Source organism: Bos indicus x Bos taurus, chromosome 11 (genome assembly GCF_003369695.1).
Source record: "Bos indicus x Bos taurus breed Angus x Brahman F1 hybrid chromosome 11, Bos_hybrid_MaternalHap_v2.0, whole genome shotgun sequence".
Taxonomy (NCBI): domain Eukaryota; kingdom Metazoa; phylum Chordata; class Mammalia; order Artiodactyla; family Bovidae; genus Bos; species Bos indicus x Bos taurus.
The window spans coordinates 48,426,215-48,447,589 of record NC_040086.1 but is presented as its reverse complement, the minus strand read 5'-3'; the positions used below and the strand labels follow the sequence as shown (position 1 = coordinate 48,447,589).

General features: G+C 47.3%; 1 protein-coding gene across 1 annotated transcript in view; it reads right to left on the bottom strand.

Annotated features, from left to right (window-relative positions):
- Positions 1-21,375, bottom strand: part of POLR1A (RNA polymerase I subunit A) — an 85,759-nt gene that overhangs the window by 46,018 nt on the left and 18,366 nt on the right. Inside the window, exons 7-13 of the mRNA XM_027555523.1 lie at positions 20,567-20,653; positions 19,836-19,941; positions 19,407-19,569; positions 17,436-17,606; positions 16,549-16,671; positions 13,690-13,920; positions 5,742-5,996 (exon numbers count right to left, since the gene is read on the bottom strand). Coding sequence (XP_027411324.1) covers positions 5,742-5,996; positions 13,690-13,920; positions 16,549-16,671; positions 17,436-17,606; positions 19,407-19,569; positions 19,836-19,941; positions 20,567-20,653 — 1,136 coding nt within the window. The remainder of the gene's footprint in view (positions 1-5,741; positions 5,997-13,689; positions 13,921-16,548; positions 16,672-17,435; positions 17,607-19,406; positions 19,570-19,835; positions 19,942-20,566; positions 20,654-21,375) is intronic.

The window sequence follows — 21,375 nt, the reverse complement described above, 5'->3', positions numbered from 1 at the left end:
CCCAGTCTCCTGAACCCTATCTGCCAGGTCTGCAGTCATGGCAACATAAGGCACACTAAGGTAAAAATAGACTTGCCCACTGACATTTATTAAGAAGGCGTTTTTACTGACTTTTCCCTGTTTATAGGAACTAGAGAAAAATCTTGGATCTAAAGATTGTTATCATTTGCTTATTTGTTAAATACTGTCCAATATTATGGCTGTATTGCATAACTAAGGAACTCTAAAGTGCAGCCATGGAGAAGTGCCAGGAATTTAGCCACACGCACTAATTTAAAGGCTAAAAAGGATGCTTGTCAAACAGTCTAAATACCGTGGCAATGGGCTTTATGTAAACTCAGAGATAATTATTACCGAGGAGCCAGATAGGTGTTGCAGACAGAGGGCGAGATCATATGGGGCACGCAGCCCTTCTTATGAAGGCCTTGAGTTATGAACACAGACAAAAAATTATACTCTGCAACTTGTTCCAAAGGCAAGGTCTCATTTTGCTTAGGGGAAAAATTGAAAAGAGTATTAAGCATTTGACTCATCCCACAGCTCTTTGGGGGCTTCCCTGGTGACTCAGTGGTTAAAGAATCTGCCTGCAATGCAGGAGACATGCATTGATCCCTGGGTCGGAAGGATCCTTAGGCAAGGAGATTGCAACCCACTCCAGTATTCTTGCCTGGAAAATCCCATGGACAGAGGGGCCTAGCAGGCTACAGCCCATGAGGTCCCAAAGAGTCAGAAATGACTGAGCTACTAAGCAATAACAGTCTTTGGGGGCAGATATAGATTTTGCCTTTTTTTTTTCCTTTAAAGAACATAATTACAAGTTACAGGATCTAGTCAGTGCCTTCTCTTTCTGTCTAGAGTTTTCCATGACTAGAAAATTACCTATATGGCTAAACTGCTTTCAATGCAATAAGCATGAATTCTAGGGAGGAGTGCTGATTAAAGCAATTTACTAAGGGTCTACTTATAATGCTGAATTTTCTAAATCTGCTTAGGATCAGAAAGACTATCTCTTGATCAAAAACCCACATAATTGTCAGCTATCCTATTCCACTTAACATCACAGCAAAACGACATTACAATAGATGTCTTTGGTCAGGATTCTTAGAGAATTAGGGTATTCTGTGACTTGAATTTTCTAGCTGAGTAAGTCAAAGTCAGGAAAGTACGTCTCAAGCCTTGTTAAAAAAACTTTCCATGAAGCAGTGGCCCTTAATAGATAAAACAAACAGAAGGGAAAAAAGGAAGAATCCACAAAGAAACATATAAATGAAAAAGTGTAACTGTTTTCTTGGAAAGGAAATAGATCAAGTTCCCTTCATCTATTTTAAGAAGACAACAAGCAACTCTATTAAATACATAAAACTAACAATAAAATGTACTTAAATTGGGGACTATGGTTAGTCAAGGAAAAGAAACCTAAAAAATAGAGAAGAAATGGGACAATGAACAAAGAGAAAAGAAAACAATAGGGAAATAAAATACATCAAGAAAAATTAACAAAAAATGGCTTTCCTGGATTAAGAAAACTGACTCTCGCCATCTCAGGACTTTGCCATCAAAGTACATGCTTCATTTTTATGCGTGTAGGTGTGTGTGTGTGTTAAGTTACTTCAGTCGTGTCCAACTCTTTGTGGTCCTAGGGACTATAGCCCACTAGGCTTCTCTGTCCTTGGGATTTCCCAGGCAAGAATACTGGAGTGAGTTGCCACGCCCTCCTTGAGGGGATCTTCCCTACACAGGGATCAATCGCACATCTTTTACGTCTCCTGTATTGGCAGGTGTGTTCTTTACCACTAGCGCCACCTGGAAAGCCCTTCATTTTTATAACTATCACCAAAAATAGGATTTCTCCTCTTGGCACTTACACTAAGGGCTTACACAACATTTATCAAGAATCAAAAGCTCTTTACCGCTGACAAAAGAAGGTGTCTGAAAGTAAAGTGAATTCTCAGGTCATCTCCGAGAACTGTCTTGTTTTTGTTTCTTACCTTTTTTTTCCTGATTTTTCTTTTCTTTTTTTTTTTAACTGCACAGGTGGCATGTGGGATCTTAGTTCCCAGACCAGGGATAAAACTGCCGGGAGCCGGCATATTGCATATTGAGTGCATATTGCATATTGAGTGCAGCACTTTTCAGGATCTGGAATAGCTCAACTGGAATTCTATCACTGCCGGTAGCCAGCGTGAGGAACTCCGCCCATGACAAAGGTCATGAGGAAGGAGGCTCGGCATACGCAAAGGCGGGATCAAGCCTCAGGAGTCTCCCTGGAAATTCTCGAGCAATCTACCCCCAAAACCAGAGTCTGCCTACTTTCTGCTTTGTGCTGTCACCTACACCTCTGACTTTACGGGGGGCTGTCCCCCACTACCTCTCTCTGAAAAAAGAGTTAGCTTACAGCTCCAGTTAATAATTCTTGGGTGTGACAGTGTTTCAACCTACAAACTCCTTTGGAAGTCCTCTAGCCTGCCTGAATAGGTTTTTTCCGGCAACATGTGATTGTTCAGAGCCTCCCAACTGTGAGAGGCAGGAGATGTTCTAAACTGTCTAAACACAGATTCCTTTGAGTAGTTAAAAGATTGATTAGAAATTGTATTGGTGAAGGGTTTTTCACTTGTTGGGCCAATGTTTGCTGCTAAGTCTCCATATCCCTTACCTACTGTGTCCTTGGCGGTGTATTGATTGATATAATGGGTGTATAGAAATGTAAGCAGTCGCCTCAATGTTTGTAATCTTGGACCCTTGAGTTAATTCTTTTCTTGATTGAGCCCACCTCACCTTTGCCCTATAGGAATGCAACTTTCTCCAATGCTTTTTGGAGGCTGGCGCCTGACTTTAAAATAATCACCTTTAGAGAAAAATAAGTTTCTTAAAATGTTAACAGGCTTCCTGGCCAGAAGATGATGTAAATCACCTAAACTTTTGCATATGATAAGTTTGAAAGCCTGACTTCGATAAGGATCAGGAACTGCTGTCTTTGCATGCCTCTACCCCTTCCCCCATTATCCTCTATGCACAACTTAAGGTATAAAACTGCTTTGGAAAATAAAGTATCTCCTTTTGTTCACCGGAATTTGGTGTCCCCATGTCGTTCTTTCTTTCACCTTCTAGCTGAATTTTTCCTCTGAGGCAGGGAAGCTTGTCAAGCCTACTAATTTTGCCTGGGCTTCTAAGATCCGACCGGGGAGGCCTTAGTGTCTCCTCTCCTTCGGGAGAACGGGAGGACGCCTGCGGCCTTCGTAGGTGACATTAATTCCCTGCTTTGGAATTTTATTCAGTCTCTTTTCTTCAGTGAATTTTCCTACTGAGCTATCCTTATTTCAGCCTCTTTTCTTCACTGAATTTTACTGAGCTATCCTCATTCTATTACTCTTTATATCCTTAATTAACGTTTAATTAAGCAATTGTTTCCTGATCTTCGCCTACGCCGTCTCTCCTTCGAATACCCTGGTTCAGCCGGGGCTGGTCCCCGGCATAAAACCCTTGCCCCCTGCAGGGGAAGTTCAGAGTCTTAATCACCGGAACACCAGAGAAGTCCCATTTTTTACTTTTTAAGAAATTAATTTATTGATGAGACTTTATTTTTGTTCTATCTCTGACCCTATACTCACAGGCAGGTGAGCATGTGATGAGGCACATCTGAAATTAAATAGGCCAGCCCTTTGCAGGACACAGTGTACGCAATGAGCAATGAAGTCACCTATTCCATCTTATTCAATGAAAATCAAGTCTACATTGGTCTAGTGAATACTCAAGTTCACTGGCCTAAGCACTTCAGAGCACCCCAACCCTTCATGAGGCTAATGTCCAGAGGTCACTCTGCCAGCAAAAGAAATGAACCATCTGCTGTTTACTGGTAGTGTCCACCGTGATAAAATGTGACATTCTCTCTAGCAGGCTAGACAACTGGCACAGTCCTGTTAGTCACTTCTTTCCACAGACCCTCACCCAGGCCCAGCCTCACCTGTCAAGGGGGACTAAGAACACAGGAGGCTGAGCACACAAGCTTGGCGGGGTCAAAGGTGCTAGGTTCGAGTCCCAGCTTCTTCACTGGCTGACAAGTCACTCACCTGTGTTTCCTCACCTGAAAACTGCACCTGCCGCCTAAGGCTGTGGTGAGGACTAAGCCAGAATGTTGCAGACTGCTCAGAGTGGTACCTGAGGCACACGGAGTGCTCAGGACAAAGTAGCTTTTATTGCCACCACCATCACAGCTACAACTGACGTAATTTACATGAAAACATAAAAGGCCAATTTTCAAATTAGTCAATTTCCTTATAATTATTTCTTCTAAACTATTAATGTAAAAAATTTTTGTTTAATGTTTTTCTTTTTGGCTGCACCACAAGGCATACAGGATCTTAGTTCCCCAACCAGAGATCAAACCCATACCTCCTGCAGTAGAAGCTCGGAGTCTTAACCACTGGACCATCAGGAAACCCGTTAGTAAAAATTAATCAAACTATTTCTTCTAATTTCTTGGGGACCTGAGTGGGCCCCTTAACCCCTCCTGCTTACGGTCAGCCCCTTCACTAATCAATAGCCAGCCAAGGTGGGCAGAAAAGGGAAAGAAAGTTATGTTCAACTAACTGGATCTACAGGAAGCCACACTGGTGTGTCTGGTAGGAAAAGAGGCTGGAATGCTGGGATTCTGGTCACCTGCCTGGTTCTCCAGGTGGGATAGGGGAAGAGAAATTCCCAGGAGGAGAGGTCACTAACTGATAGGGGACAATCTCTAAGCAGCCTCTATGCTTACTGGGTGCAGATGTCTCTGTCTCTTCTGTGGAAGGGTGGCAGGGCCCACGCCAGGGAAAGGAAGAAAAGCCACAAAGATCTGGGAGCTCCTGGCCCCTCCTCCCCACCCTCTTCCATTCCAGCTCTGTGTCCTTGGACATGTTACACCATTTCTTCACATGTGATTATGGCTATTAATAGCACCTACTCCAAGGACTGTGGGGAGGAGAAAAGGAGAGGCCTCCAAGGTGCTACGTATGGTGTCTAGCCTTGAAAAAGTGCTTGGTAAATGGGAGCCATGGTTCTTTATTGTTTTATTACTACCCCCACATTACAACCCAAATGAATGGTGTGTAATTTGTGAATCGCTATGACACAAACGGTTTATAAAAGAAGGGATTCACAGTAGAGATTCCTCATGGGCTGCAGGGAATTTCATCTGGACCCTCAGGATTATGTTAGTCACTCAGTTGTGTCTGACTCTTTGTGACCCCATGGACTAGAGCCCGCTAGGATCCTCTGTTCATGGACTTTTCCAGGCAAGAATACTGGACTGAGTTGCCATTTCCTTCTCCAGGGGATCTTCCTGACCCAGGGATCAAACCCTGGGGGTTAAGTTGTCTCTTAAAACCCTTATCTTAAAGGATCAAAGTCATCTGAGGACGATGGGGATCCTCATAGGTGGGGTGCTAAGGTTTGCCAGAGGCTGATATATTGTAGAATCCAAACAGGCTGGAAGACAAGACCTAAGATGCAGGTACTGAACTCGGCTTCCTGGGATGACTGTTACAACTTCTCTCCTGACATCTTAAGAGGCAACAAGAGAGAAACCTCCTATCTCTAAGCAACTAGGGGGCTGAAGACCCCACCCGGAAGAATCTAAGACCCTCTGCTCCAAATGCTCCTGCTTAACAGACCATGCTGACTCCAGGAGCTGCCTGGGGCCCTGACCTGAACTGCCAAGTTGGAAGCCGGTGAAGATCATGGAACAGCCTCAAGGTCAGACCTACCTTGGGAACAAGGTACTGCTGATCGGTGCAGGCCAGGACGTAGGCCTCGGCCCGGCCCAGTTCACTCTGGGGAAAGTGGGCGTTCATCTCATCTCCATCGAAGTCGGCGTTGTAGGCCTTGCAGTTGGCATAGTGGAGCCGCAGGACTTTCTCCTCGGGGAGGACGCGGGCGCGATGCGCCTGGATGGAGGGCCTGTGCAGGGTGGGCTGCCGGTTCAGGAGCAGAATGTCCCCGTTCCTCACGTGCCGGCACACCTGCGGGCAGAGCAGAGGACGGGCTGAGCAGTGGCCACTCTGGCATCACTGCTATAATGCCAAGGGCTCACCTCGCCCTGGGCTTCTGTCTCTCTCATGTTTTACTCAATAAAAGGGGAACTTTCAGTCCAGAGTGAAACCCTAGAAATCTATGAGAAATAACTACTAAGCCCCTCTGGGACTCAGAGTGTGTGTGCGTGCTCAGTTACTATGTCGTGTCCAACCCTTTTGTGACCCCATAGACTGCAGCCCTCCAGACTCCTCTGTCCATTGGATTTTCTAGGCAAGGATACTGGAGTGGGTTGCATTTCCTTCTGCGGGGGATCTTCCCAGGGACCAAACCCAGGTCTCTTGGCAATGGCCGGCGGATTCTTTACTACTGAGCCACCCGGGAATCCCAAAATGCCATTTTGCAGAGGAAACAGGCCCCTACTACCGAATCCAAATTCAAGAACCAGGCATGTTAGGGTTCAAACTGGCATGGTTAGGGTTCTTTGGTTTACGAGACAGACGCCTTAAGGTTTTCTGAGAAATAGCTGCTAACCTAGCAGAGTCCTGTCCTAGTTCTGGGCTCAGACTATTGCTGTTGTTTAGTTGCTAAGCCATGTCCAACTCTTCGTGACCCCATGGACTGTAGCCCGCCTGTCTCCTCTGTTCACAGAATTCTCTAGGCGAGAATATTGGAGTGGGTTGCCATTTCCTCCTCCAGGGGAGGGATAAGTCAATGATGCTACAGGCCCCTGTCCAGTAATATCTGTCTTCTTCAGACATGCACAACCTTTCTGGAGTTTGAATTCCCCAGAGAATTAACCTGAAAAAAGAAATGGACACATCTTAAGACAGCAGGTCTACACATAGCCATAAAATTCCTGGGCTTGAAAGGATTTGGCAGACTTCTGAGTATGTAGTCAGCCACATCTGAGTACGTTAGTCCAAATGTGAATTCCACATTTCAGAAATACTTGCCCAACCTCATCCTGCAGAGCCAGGACTGAAACTCAGGGTTCTTGATTCCCAGTTAAATGCTCCTGGAAAATATTTTATGGCACTTAAAAATTAATAACAAGTTTAAATTGCCATGGTCTTTTGGGAAAGCAGTTTCACAGCACATTTTAGAACATTAAAAACTCATTTCCTTTGGGCTTTCAGAATGAAAAAGGTGCCAATGCAAGGTTCTATGAATGATGTTTATGCACCGGTGTTAACAGTGGCAAAAACAGGGAAAAACCTGGCTGCCCCAAAGAAGGGGCATTGGTAGATAAATCATAGTATGTACTATGGAATATTATGTAATGATGAAAAAGGATTTGGTGAGGGGGCGCTCAGGCCATGGAGCATGCAGGATCTTAATTTCCCAACCAGGGATTGAACCCAGGTCCCCAGAAGTGGAAGCTGAGTCAACAGGGACTGCCAGGGATCCTTTAAAAAGGATGATTTAAATGTATACCAGTCTTGAAAAAATGACAATAATGTATTTCAGTAAAAGAAAAACCATCCAGGTGCCATCTAAGGTGATGTATTAGTGTCAGTTGCTCAGTCATGTCTGACTCTTTGTGACCCATGGACAGTAGCACACAGGCTTCTCTGTTCATGGAATTCTCCAGGCAAGAATACCGGAGTGGGCAGCCATTCCCTTCTCCAGGATCTTCCTAGCCTAGGGATCAAACCCAGGTATCCTGCATTGCAGGCAGATTTTTTTATCATCTGAGCCCCCAGAGAAGGCCATCTAAGGTGACAGGATGAGGTGATTTTAAATCCAATCCAACTCTATGTGTTTATACACACGAGGACAAAGGTATTTAGATCCTTACTGAGCTGCTCTGTGGGATCCTCAGGGCAGGGGGACATGGAAGAAGAGAAAGATCACCACCTGGACCTTTACATGTCTTAACTGCTATTCATGTTACAACGAGCGTGTGCCACTTTTATAAAAATTTTTTTTAAAGATCTTCAACTATTTCTAAAGGAAGCATGAAAAACTGCACAAGTGATATGCTTACTGTGGGGGGGAATATAGAAAATATAGAAGAGAATGAAAACCACAAGTAATTTTACTCTTCAAAGATAACCACTGTTCACACTTTCTTGCTCTTTAGCAATATCAATATGCCATTGGTCATGTCCTCCTGACAGGACACCTCCTCCCACAAAGCTGATTTTAGTATAAGGCCTTTCATCTTTGTTGTTGTTCAGTCGCTAAGTTGTGTGCAACCCTTTTGAGACCCCATGGACCGTGGCATGCCAGCCTTCCCTGCCCTTCACCACCTCCCAGAGTTTGCTCAAACTCATGTCCATTGAGTTGGTGACGCCATCCAATCATCTCATCCTCTGTCATCCCCTTCTCCTGCCCTCAATCTTTCCCAGCATCAGGGTCTTTTCCATTGAGTTGGCTCTTCGTATCAGGTGGCCAAAGTATTGGAGCTTCAGCTTAATTCATTCCTGGGCTTCCTAAATGATGCACAGAGATGCTATTTTAAAAAACAAATACACGGGAATTCCCTGGGGTCCAGTGGTTAAAAATCTGCGCTCTTACTGCCAAGAGCCTGTGTTCAGTCCCTGATTGGGGAACTAAGATCCCACAAACTACTCAGTGTGGCCAAAAATATAAAACAAACAAAAAACCAACAAATGTATGAGGAAACTGCTATCCCAATCATTCCGCATGCTGCCCTCAACAGCCCAGAGGAATTATGGAGACTCAGTGAGCGCTCCTCCCACCCCAAGTCTTCCCCAAATTACTCAGCAGGTAATAGGTTGGAGGAAACACATTATAAAGCTGGATCAGAGAGCTGGTTACAGAAAGAGGCTAAAGGTTAACAAGAGATGCACCCACTGGCCTCCCCTTATTTCTGCTCAGCTGGGCTGAAAGCTTCCTCCAACTCAGGGAAGCAGGGAACAAACCCCTCAAATTCTAAAAGGCAGTCCTCAAAGCAGTGAGCAGGAACTTGGTCTTTCTGCTCCCTGAGGAATCCAAACCCATCCTTCTCTTGCCCCCACATCCATGTTTCCAAGGAGACCTGGATTCTGAGGATTCCCATGAGTGTCTTCCCAGGGCACGTCATGGAGCCTGAGCTGACTTTGAAGATCTATTTCTTTAGCTTCTCAAGGGAGGAACTGCCCAGACCTGTGGCTCAGGCCCCAAAGGCCAGGCCGGGCCTTGGATTGGAGTCTCACAAATTCGAGGCATCCTCCGGCATAAGCAAACCCCACAGCTGGGAAGGCTCGCAGGCCCATCTGGCAGGCTCCGGCCAATCCAAACAGAAGCCCTGGAGCACAGGGTGCTCCCCTTGCCAACCCAAACCAGAGGCCCTTCCTTTCTCTTGTCTCTAAATAAATACCACAGTGAAAATTAGCATGCTCCAGTGCCCGGGTCAGAGTTCTCAGAAGCAGACCCAGAGCCAAAGAGCTGCTCTTGGGGCTGATTGCTGGGCCGGGAAATGAGGCTTGGCCAATCCGGCCACTTCCTCCTCCATTTACGAGGGCCAGGGGAAGGGGCAGAGACTTCACTCCTCCCACTTCTCATCGAACCTGCAGTCTGTCCTGACCTGGGTCTCTCCCTCCCAGTCACGTAACCCAGCCCTTTGGCCTAGTTCTCATCTATATGGAAGGTGTTCAGCAAGAAAACTACTTTACAAATTACAAGTAGGCTGTGAATGCACACATACTTGACTATGTGTATAAACATGACATATAACATCACTGAGGTTTTGGAAACTAAAAAAAATCATTCTTAGTTCCCAAGTCCTGATATGTGTATGCACACTCAGTCACTACTGTCCTGTCTGACTCTTTGTGACCCCATGTACTGTAGCCCACCAGGCTCCTCTGTTCATGGGATTCTCAAGGCAAGAATACTGGAGTGGGTTGCCATGCCCTCCCACCAGGGGATCTTTCTGATCCAGGAATCAAACCCGCATCTCTTACATTTCCTACATTGGCAGGCGGGTTCTTTACCACTAGAGCCACCTGGGAAGCCCAAGATCCTGATACAAGGAATACTTCTGTTTCAAAAGGTCCCTTCCTATCTTTGCCCTGGGGGAGCCACATCCTCAGCTCGGTCCATGGAGCCTCCCGCACCTCAACGTGGACCCGTCCAGTCCACAGGGTGCTGGGGAGAGTGGAGGGTCTAATACCCCGCCCTTGTCCTTAGGGGTTTAGGACTTGAAGTGGAATAGGTGGGGGCCCATGGAGTGACCCCACAAGGCAATGAGGGTGGGAGGTGAGGTGAGACACACAGGGAGGGGGATCCCACGCAAGTGTGAAAGTGGCAAACTGCACACCACCTGTTTCTATAACTAGAGTTTTCTGGGAACACGGCCCAATCCAATGGCTTTGTATTGCCCTGGTGGCTTCCACAGTTCATGCTACAGAAGTGGGGCTGAGCTGCTGCAACACAGACCACGTGGCTGACAAAGCCTAAGATGTTTACTCTCAGGTTCCTAGGTGGCTCAGTGGTAAAGAATCCACCTGCCAATGCAGGAGACGTGGGTTCAATCCTTGGATTGGGAAGATCCCCTGGAGGAGGGCATGGCAACCCACTCCAGTATTCTTGCTTACAAAATTTCATGAACAGAGAGAAGAGCCTGGCAGCTGCAGTCCAGGGGGTCGCAAAGAGTCAAGACACAAATGGGCGACTGAGCACACACACGCACGTTGGCTGAAAACGTGTGCAGGCTCCTCCCCTGAGGAATGAGGGCCTTGCTGAGGTACAGAGCAGCGATGGCTGGGGAGTCTGGGGAGGACAAAGTGTTCCCAGCACGCACACCAAGTTCAAGGACTAAAGGGGAAATCTGGACGGGATGCTGGGGCTAGGGGAGAAAGCAGAGACAGTATGCTGATGTGAACTTCAGCCAGGAGACAGATAAGGCCAACCTCCCTTATTTCCCTGCAGCTCAGAACTCATCTCCATCCCCTCTCGTAAGCTGCCCAGCAAGTGCAGTGAAGCCAACCTGCCCTCTCTGAAGCCAACTTCCAACCCCACAGATGTAGAGCGGCCACGTGAAGGAAGTGTCCCTGTGCCTCATCATCACATCCCAGTAACGTCAGGAGCCCCACCAGCCTTCTACTTTTGTTCTAGTTGGAGATGACAAAGGTTCTGGGGCCCAACTCCTCCCACTTTGTTCAAACGGCTCTCCTGGGTCACAGGTGGTCTCCATCTGGGCAAATCTGACGCATCTTCCTTTCTCCCTCTCCTTAAACTTCATATTTAATTCCACAAACACCTCCTATGTGCCTCGGGAAGATGCAAAGGTACTCTGGGGCTGGTCTTGACTAGAGGTGGGGGACGGATGCTGGCATTGAGAGCAAGCCCGGCTGCCCACCCTCCCTCAGCATCCTCCCCACCTGCCTCATGCTCCCATAGGTCCCCCCACTTTCTGTCTGTCCTACTTTGTGCTCAAAGAGCTTAACTCTCTGACAATTTCTTTTTTTTTTTTGGCCACACCATGTGACTTGTCAGATCTTAAGTTTCCCAACCAGGGATCAAACCTGTGCCCTCTACAGTGGAAACGTGGAGTCTTAACCACTGGACCACCAGGGAAGTCCTGATAATTACATTTCTTAACCCTAAATGAGGTCCCACACTTCTACCTTTTACGTGAGATAGGCCCTTAGGTTCTCCACCATCACCTCAGTTCAGAAGGGCCCAGACACACCTCCTTCCAGAGCATTTCATCTCCTGCACTGGAAACCACATTCCTTCTCATTTTCTCTCTTCTACAGCCCTGACACCCAGCCTACCCCCAACCCCATCCTCTCCCTGGAAACGTACCCTCCTTTCACCCTGGGGTCCCCTACAGCCCCCAGGCTGGTCCTCAATCATCTTCTGGTGACTTCAAACTTGCCCTGCATGCCCACCCCACCTCCTTTCTTCTCAGCATCACGTGGGTTCCGTCACCACCCTCCGCCACTGCCCCCTTATGTCTGCCATACCACTCAACAGCGGTGACACACTTATGGACTCATTCCCACCAGGCTGTCCACCCCAGGGCAACACAGAGCTTGCAGTGGGCCCTGCCACCACCTGACCCCACCCTGCTCTCCTCTCTCAATTTTTCTCTCAAAGTGTCCTACTGTCTCACACGCTTGACTTAATAGTATGAAAGTTATCTTGTGGTTGTCTTGTTTCACCTTAAGTTAAGAAACATATACCTTTATTTCTCTTGCATCTTTCACATAGCTCCAAGCAAAACATGGGGCTCTTAAGAATGGCAGAATAGGGGCTTCCCTGGTGGCTCAGTGGTAAAGAATCCACCTGTGAATCAGGAGATGAGGGTTCATTCCCTGTCCAGAAGATTCCACATGCCACAGAGCAACTAAGTCTAAAGGCCACAACTACTGAGCCTGTGCTCTAGAGCCGGTGCTCTGCAACAAGAGAAGCCACCGCAGTAAGAAGCTGTGTACCACAACTGGAGAGCAGCCCACACTTGCCGCAACTAGAGAAAAGCCCATGTAGCAACAGAGACCAACACACTCAAAACCAAATAAAATTATTAAAAAAAAAAAAAAAAAGGCAGGATAAGTTTGCGAACCTGAACACAAACGTCACTTAACGCATAAGAAAAGAAGAAACAGGTGGCTGGACCTGTCTGCCCCTGGCTGCCAAAGCAGAAGACGCAAGGCCTGTTAACCGCTGGACCTCGGGACAATGGTGAGATGGGGAGAAAGCAAGAGGACAGGCCTCGGTGAAGAGCAGTGGGGACCAGTGCTCACCAAGACAAGGCTTCCTCTCCCTCTCTGTCCTCCAACCAAAGCTCCTTCAAGCTTCAATAGTCCTCTGTAGAGCTTGAACCCACCAAAAAGAAAACCTAGTGGGTCTAGGCATGTCAGAGGGCAAGGGGAAACCCAACAAACACGTAGATGGGTGAGGACGATGCACTCCATCACTCCCTGACTCGGGCAGTCACCATATATTAATCCCAAATCCGTTTCACTCCAACAATTTCTGCCACTCTTGCCTGGTTGAGGGTTGTTTGCTATACCCCTCCCAGCTGGAATGGTTGTTACCTGACACAGACAGAAGGGATATCACCCACCCATCTTATGCCCTCAGCAGACATTGATAATCGATCTTGTACTCTTTCCGTGAGAGCTCAGAGAAAGCCTGGGGATCCCTTAACATAGTGCTACAGGTGAGAACTAGTAATCTCCAGAAAGTGAAGCATCAGCTGACATCAGTCAGTTTTTCACAGACACAGAACGTTTCCTTCCCAGGGCATGCTCTCAGCGTGCAGAGGAACCCTCCATAGACCTTGTTAACACACAGATTCCTGGGTTCCATTTCCAGAGAGTCTAATTCGGGGCAGTGAATGGGGGAAAAGGGAGACAAACGTGCATTTCCCGCGTTTGGGAAATGGCTCCAGGAATGCTGCTGCTGAGGACCACCTTTGAGCAGCCCTGTTTAAGGGCAGCAGATCACAGTGGAGTTATAATGAAAGGGCATTTCTCCGTCCCTAATATGTAACCGGAATTGTGCTGCCTGCATGGGATGATCAAATGAAGTTTTATTCATGGTGCTGAGGCCCTAGGGAACACCCACAGGTGGGGTCAGCCCCCTGTGGGGTGCGGGGGGTAGGGGTCGGGTGGGGGGAGCAGGAACAGTTCTCACAGCCCTCCTGCACTGGCACCACAGCTGAAGTCACGGGGGAGCCCAAAAGGAGCAGCCTAAGCCCGACCAAATATGCCCGTTACTCACAATTTTTGTCCCCTGGGGCTTAGGGGCCCCCGTAGCTGGTGTCAGGAGCTGTTTGGCCACGGCCTCCCGCTGCGTGAGGTCCGAGGCGCTCAGGGCTGTGCGACTGCCATCCTCGTTGATGACCATAGAGGCTCCAGGGTGCATGTTGGGGCCGTTGATGACCGCCTGCCTCAGTTCCTGAACGTTCCAGGGGGTGACTGGTTGAGGGTAGGTCAGCTTTGTGGCAAACACCTGGAAACAAGGAGGGGATATGAAAGTTCAGGGTGGGCAGAGAAAGGTCAGAAGGACCCCCAGTGTGACTCAACAGGCTCACACCCCCAGTGTGACTCAACGCATTTCCCCTAAAATGCGGATGTGCTCCCTGAGCCAAGAAGGTCCTTCAGCCAAAAAAGCAACATCTCCCTGTCTTTTTCACAATCATTTTTCCAGACTTGCTTCCTCCAAGGAAGAGAGCAGGTCTCCTTTTCTACCAGAGTAATCTGCCCCAAAAAAGTTATCTCAGAATAGTAATTTATGCAGAATTTTTTTTAACCTATTTTAAAATTTCATCGTTTACTAGTTTGCCAATAAATTCAAGGTCCCAAATGTAATATAGCCTGGAACACGAGCTTTAGACAATTGGCGAATACCTGCTCTCAAGTATCACCCTCCTCCACTAATAATTCCCCTCCCCTCACCCCCCAGCAGTCATCACTAATTGATGGTGGCCTGAGCCCAGACACGGCATCTTAATCTCTTTACTTGGCCTGAGATAAACCTGATTTGGTCCTCTGATACATGAGAAAATAGCAGTGATCCATTTGACACACCAGGCCTGCACCACATTCCAAGAAAAATGAGTGCCCTGGTTAGGCGAGTTCTGAGCTACTGAATATTAAAACCCTCTGGTGCTTCAAAAGGAATATAACTACGTTAGAGACTCTTGAGAAGTCCCATGGAAAGGAACTTGCTGAACACTGGCCAGCTCGCTGTGTGAATGGCACCCCCGCCCCAACCCCCGCCACCCTGCCCAGTGCTCCCCGCCCTCTGGCCCTCTCCACCCCTGCCAACAAACTGACCACTACCTGACAGAGTATTTATGTACAGACTGTGCCCAACTTAGGATTTTTTGGGACTTTGTAACAGTGTGAAAGCAACATGTATTTGGTAGAAATCATACTCCCCATTTTGAATTCTGGTGTTTTTCTGGGCTTGTGAAACATGGTGTGATCTTCTTGTGAAGGTGGGCAGGGGCAGTGAGCCTCAGCTGCTGGCTGTCAGCCCTGGGATCATAAATATCCCATACACTTAGAGCCATCCTGTTGCTCATTTTCAGGATAGTGTTCAATAACTTCCGTGAGACATTCAACACTACTACAAAATAAGCTTTGCACTGGATGATTTTGCCAACGTAGGCTAACATAAGTGTTCTGAGCAGGTTTAACGCGGGTTAGACTAAGCTATGCTGTTCAGTAGGTTAGGTCCATTAAATGCACTTTTGACATACGGCATTTTCAGCTTACCACCACACCATCATAAGTCGAGGAATACCTTTACTTGTGTTATCTGTTTATGTGTCTCCACCACTGGAATATAAGCTTCACAGGGACACACTAGTCTTGTCTGGTTCATGACTGGGTCTCTAGCTTATCCCCCAACCTTCACCTCTTCTGCTTCTGTAACAACCTGTCCACAGTGCTCAATGGGAAGGGTGTGCACAAGGGATCAAGAGGCAGTTTCACACGCTCTGCTCCTGAAAACCATCCTGTGAGCAATAGGCCACTGTGGCCCTAGGCTTGGGGCAGGCCTGGAGGTGGGCAGAGGGGGAACTTCAGAGTCCCTCCAGTACCAAATGAACCCAGATCCAAGAAAAAGAAGACTGCTGAAGGTGGAAAGAGGAGCAACACTAAAGGTCTCTCCCGAAGCTGGGGACCCTGAAGGCACCATGAGGCGAAAGCCAACAGAGCTCCCTGTCCTCCTCTGTCCAAAGAAAGCAATGAAAAGGTCACGGGCCTCTCCTCCCAGGGCCTCAGACTCAGGAATGTCACCGCTGGGCTTCCCGGTGCTTTTCCCTGCCCCTGATCCAGCTCCCGGATGCAGAGACCCCCAGGGCCCAGGAATGGGTGTTCTCTGACTCTCGTCCCCTCACACGAGAGCCCTTGCCTAGGAAGCCCACGTGTGCCTGGGGGACAAGGAGGCAGCACTCAGGAGGCCATAAGAACACTTGAGCTGTGCTCTCTGCTCCCTGCCAGTCCTCCCCTGAGAGTGGCAGCAGGGCAGTGTGTGAGGAAATGAGCCTCTCCATGGGGTGAATTAAACCATCTTCTATTACTGACCTCAAGGCCCATTAAGGAGGAAGACAATGAAGGGGCTGTTGCTAATGAGTACCGCAGCCTCAAGTGGTGGGGAAGTGAGAAAAGAAAACTGGCTCCCTAAGGAAACACTAACGGGTGGACGGGGCAAACCGCCTACCCCTGAGGATCTGGGAGTGACGCCTGCTCCCTGGGGCTCTCTCCCTTCCTCCGCGGCCCTGACTCCTGATGCCAGGCAAGTACACGGGACAGAAAGCCCCGCTCCCTCCTCATCTCTGTCATGTATACCATCTGACTAGGAAGGTTTAATGACTAGACCAAGACGGGCAGGAGGAGGAGAGGCAGGAGCTGTGCCCTGGTAGCCCAGGAGCAGGGGTCTTTCTTGTGGGTGGAGGGTGTCTGGAGACCTGGCGGGGAGTGAGAGCAACGCCACGCCACGGCCTCAGGGTCCCCTTCTAAGGACTCAATACGGGGAGAGGCAGATGCTGTCTTCACCCAAGCCACCGTGATCCCACGCCTTCTCCCTAGCCCTCCTCGCCACTCCCATCTGCCACCTAACAGCACACACCATGGGAATTCCAATTTCGTTGGTACTGATGTACATGTCCGGGCAGATGACCGAGCGGGCTGCGTAGTCTACGCGCTTCCCCATCATGTGCTTTCGGAACAAACCATCCTTCTTCTCCAGGATCTTTATGGGGGAAAAGTCCACAGAAATCATTAAAAAAATTTAAAAATCAAGACTTAAAAATATTAAGTTGTTAGAAAATATATGTTGCTGTTTTTTAGTTGCTAAGTCATGTCCAACTCTTTTGTGACCCAATGGACTGTAGCCCACCAGCCTCCTCTGTCCATGGGATTCTCCAGCCAAGAATTCTGGAGTGGGTTGCCATTTTCTCCTCCAGGAGATCTTTCCAACCCAAGGGTTGAACCCGCATCTCCTGCATTGGCATATGGGTTCTTTACCACTGAGCCACCAGGGAAGCTCTAGAACATATATATGCCTTATTTAATTGTGAGCACAACTTAGCGACTGAGCATGAGCATGAAAGATGACACTTCTATTATTCACAAGCCTGTATAATGGTAACGGGTTGGCGAAAAAGGATGGATAAACCCAAACTTTTTGGCCAACCCAATACTATGCACATCTTTATTACGTTTGGGTTTTTTGGTCTGCAATTTTAGTTTCAATCACTTCTTCAGTGAGGACCATCTTTTATTAATATCTTCTTTTACTCCTCTTTCATTTTATACAGTTGAAATAAATCTTTCATATTTTACACTAAAAAATAATAAAATAAAAAGTAAACCAAAACTACAGTAGTGCCAATTGGTTAAAATAAAAAGTCATTGTCAAGGGAAAAAAACAAGTATGGTTACTATTTTCTTCCTTAAGACAAACACGTTTATTATTTAACCCCTTCGGCTAGCAATAGGGATCCAACTGCTCACCTGTCTAATGCCGGGGTACTTTTCCATCATTAATTTGTCCATCTCGCTATCAAACACAATATTAACGTGGCTCTGAAGGCGAATCCAAATGTTGTAAAGTCTGTCTGTGAGGGACTGGCCTGGAAGCTGACTCAAAAAAGATCGGTCCATAGCCATCCAGGAGTCTTTTTCCTGCCAAGACACAACCAAGAAAAACGGGCGTGATGGAAAGCCCTCAAGAAGGTCAGGCCTGGTTCCACTTTTCTTTTTCACTTGAGCTCTGACAAATGACGAACTCTGAAGTTGGCCTTTATGTCTTTTGAACTTGACAGATTTGTGGCCCAAGTGCTCATAAATCGATGTTGTCCGTGTGCATCGACAACATATGAGGCGGTAAGCTGCCCTAGAGCATCACCTATTGACCGAATGTCTGGTCACCTGGACTGGCCCCCTTGGGCTGGGTACGTATGACACAGGAGAGAGACAAATGGTCCCTCGACCCAGTGGGTTAGAAGAGAGAAGAAACCGGTCAGCGCTGATGGAAGGGGGATCCAGTAAGTGAGAATGTCATGGAAAGCACTGGTGATAAAGTGGGCCTGTCCTCAATCCTGAGGAACAGAAGACTTCTCAGTTATAGAGAAGACAGGTGTGGTTTCTATTCTGGCTGAAGGAGCCTCCCAGGGTCCCCTGTGTGATGACAGCACCCCTGTCAGACTAACTCACTTGTGAAGGCATCAGCTGACAAGTAGGGCCACACGCCTACTTGTGAAATGGGTGAGACCAGTCTCACTGGCACATCCTCAGTGCCTGGAATGGCGCATGCCTATTCACACCCAGGCATTCATGATTCATGAGAGGGCCGCCGTGGAGCAAGTATGGGAAGAAAGAACTCTTGCTATTGATCAGATGGAAAAGAGGGCACTGTGACTTCAGGCAGCAATGACCTCAGGAATCTGAGAGGATGCTGCTCATTTCTGCCAAGATTTAGCTTTTTTCTTGGACAAAGGCTACCCTACTTTCAAGAGACATCAACATGAAATCTTTAGCTTTGGTCACTGGAGGTGGCAATCCTATGGCCATCTCTTTGAAAGTAGACCAGGACCTGCAGATGGCAGATATCTCTAATATATTGAGCATTTTTTTTTAAAGCACATTTACACAGGCAGATCAGAAAACTTAAGCAAAACCAAAGAAACCCAAGCAAAAAGGCTGAGTAACCAAGCACAGGTGTCCCTGACAGACTGTGGCGCCACCTGGTGACAGGCCGGTCCCACCCAGGGAAGGGAGCCTGGGAGCCTGTCTGGTCTACTCAAGGCTGAGACAGTCCTTCCTATTTGCATCTAGAAAGAATCTTAAAGCTGAGAAAGATGTCAGCAATCTCAACAAACTTCCTGAGTGCCTGACTCATCCTTATACCCACCGCAGACCTAGCACACTAAAAGGGATTCAGGAAACGTTTGCTGTAACAGGAAAATGGAATTCAGCTCCACCATTTATTGGGGAGAAAATTAAGCCCCAAATCTGACACTCCTATTGCGGGGAACTCTTCCAAATGCCAACACTGCCTTCCTGACCCTGATGCTAGAGATCTTCAAGAGCCAAAATCAGAGCTAGGTGGCATGGGTCTCTGGTACCATAGCCCAGTAGGGACAGGTTTAGAGCCTGAGGACCACAGACTGTTCTTTCCAGAACTGCCAGTGACAGCAGGTAGCCCAGACCACAACCACGGATAAAACCTCCCCACAGATCACTCATTTTATTGTGGAGATAAGAACAAGAAACCAAAGCAACTCAATCATGGTCACTGGGCATGGTCATTGGGGTCATGCTCAGACCCACACTTTCCCCCAGACATTGCCCGGTCCTCCCAAACCCATGGCTCACACACAACCATGCAGAATTGCCAACCAGTATCTCCCAGGACCCATAGCATTCCCATAGCATTCTGCACCCACAGCATAGGAAGCTAGAACTAAGGCATCAGATCCTGACCTCTTCTGTAGTGGGTGCTGCCACCTCACTTGGCAGCTCCTGTTCTTGGGCCATCAGTGCCAGAAGCTTTCGGATCAGAACCACGTCCTTCATGACAGCCTGCAAGTTCACCGTCTGCCCGTTGGTGAACATCTGGTCCCCAAGGCGGTTGACAGGGCGATACCTGCAGGAGGACATGTGGAATCAGTGCACATTTCCCTCAGCCGCTTACCCATCCCTATTCACACGCCCCAAGCTCCAAAAGAAACCCACATTCCTCCTGCACTTAGAAAAATGAAGAGGAAAATAGTCCCACCACCTGCCACCTGGGAGTGGAACTGCTGCTCTATTTTTCAGAACCTTTGACCCTTCCTTTCTCTCCCAGAGGTCATTATTCAATTATTCCATAAACCTTTTTCAGGTGAAATAAAGCCAATGAAAGGGTATTACCTTGAGGGTGGTACCACCAAGAAATCCAGAAAGAACATACTGGGGTTGAACCTGGACTCCATGCCAACATCTTCCAGTCCCAAAAAAAGGTAATTCAGAAAGAACCCTGTGTTTGAAATAAATCAAAAGATCATTTAAACCTATACATTAAGAGCATGGAAGGGTGACCACAAAAATTTTTACAAAAAACCCAGAATATAGGACAATAGGGAGAGTAAGATCACATGTGTCTTCATAAAAACTAATGAAGGAAATTGCCTGGTGATCCAGTGGTTAAGACTCTGCACTTTCACTGCAAGGGGTGCAGGTTCCATCCCTGGTCAGGGAACCAAAATCCCACATGCCACATGGTGCAGTGAAAAAAATAAACAAATAAAAATGCAATATTAAAAAACAATAATGAAAATAAATAAGCAAATAAAATACATTAAAAAAATAAGGTGAGTTACACTGCGCCTTCAAGACACATGTCAAACTGTACTAAGCAATGCCCACCCACAGCTGTCATTTAATGATCAGGCTCAGTTACAGTAATCACCAAGTTCATGGTTCAAGGAATAAAGACATTTCCCACACTATAAATACCAATGACAAGGTACCCTGAAGCCTGCCCCAAATCTATGGTTCAGTTTCAGGAGACAGCTACAAGAATCACAATTTTGAAAACATAAAAAGGCAGGGTGAAGGAGTCCAGGAAGTCAATGGGCTGTTTCTTCAGCCTGGCACAGCACCTTCATTTTTCCAAAGAGCTATGAGATGTTCTTGCGCACTGGAGGGTGTCAGGTATCCTCGTTTTCCCATCTGAGCTTCCTCAATTCCTGGAGTGGAAGAGGGTAAGCGAGTACAGTAAGTCAATTAGAGACACTCTTTCCATAATGGGATTTAGCAATTCCTTTCCCCACTCCTCCAAGCCTGCAATCTGACCAAAAAATCAATCTCTACAGACTTCCCTAGCGGTCCAGTGGCTAAGGCCCCACACTCCCAATACAGAGGGCCTGGGTTTGACCCTGGGTAGGAGAACAAGATCCCACATGCTTCAACTAAGATCTGAGGCAGCCAAAGAAACAAATTAAAATAAATAAAAATTTTTTTTAAGTCAATCTCTAGGACAACCTAATTTCTAAACTAATGAAAACCAAACAACTATTGTATGAAACCTAAAAGGTAGAACCAAAGGGGGAAAAAAAAATCACCCACAATTATATCATGTTGTCACCATGACCACTTTTACATATTCTTTTCTGGTCCTTTGGTTTATAAAGTGTTAGGTGCGGATTCACCCTGTACCACTTGCTCATTTCGTGTTATCTTACGAGCATCTCTCCAAGTTGCCTTATAGCTTGTATCTCACCATCATTTTTATTTTATTTATTTATCTGACTGTATCGGGTCACTCAGAGGCGGCACACAGGATCTTCTGTTGCACTGTGCAGGCTTACTTGCTTTATGGCACATGGGATCTTAGTGCCCCAAGCAGGGATTGAACCCACATCCCCTGCACTGCGAGGCAGACTCTTAACCACTGGACCACTATGGAAGT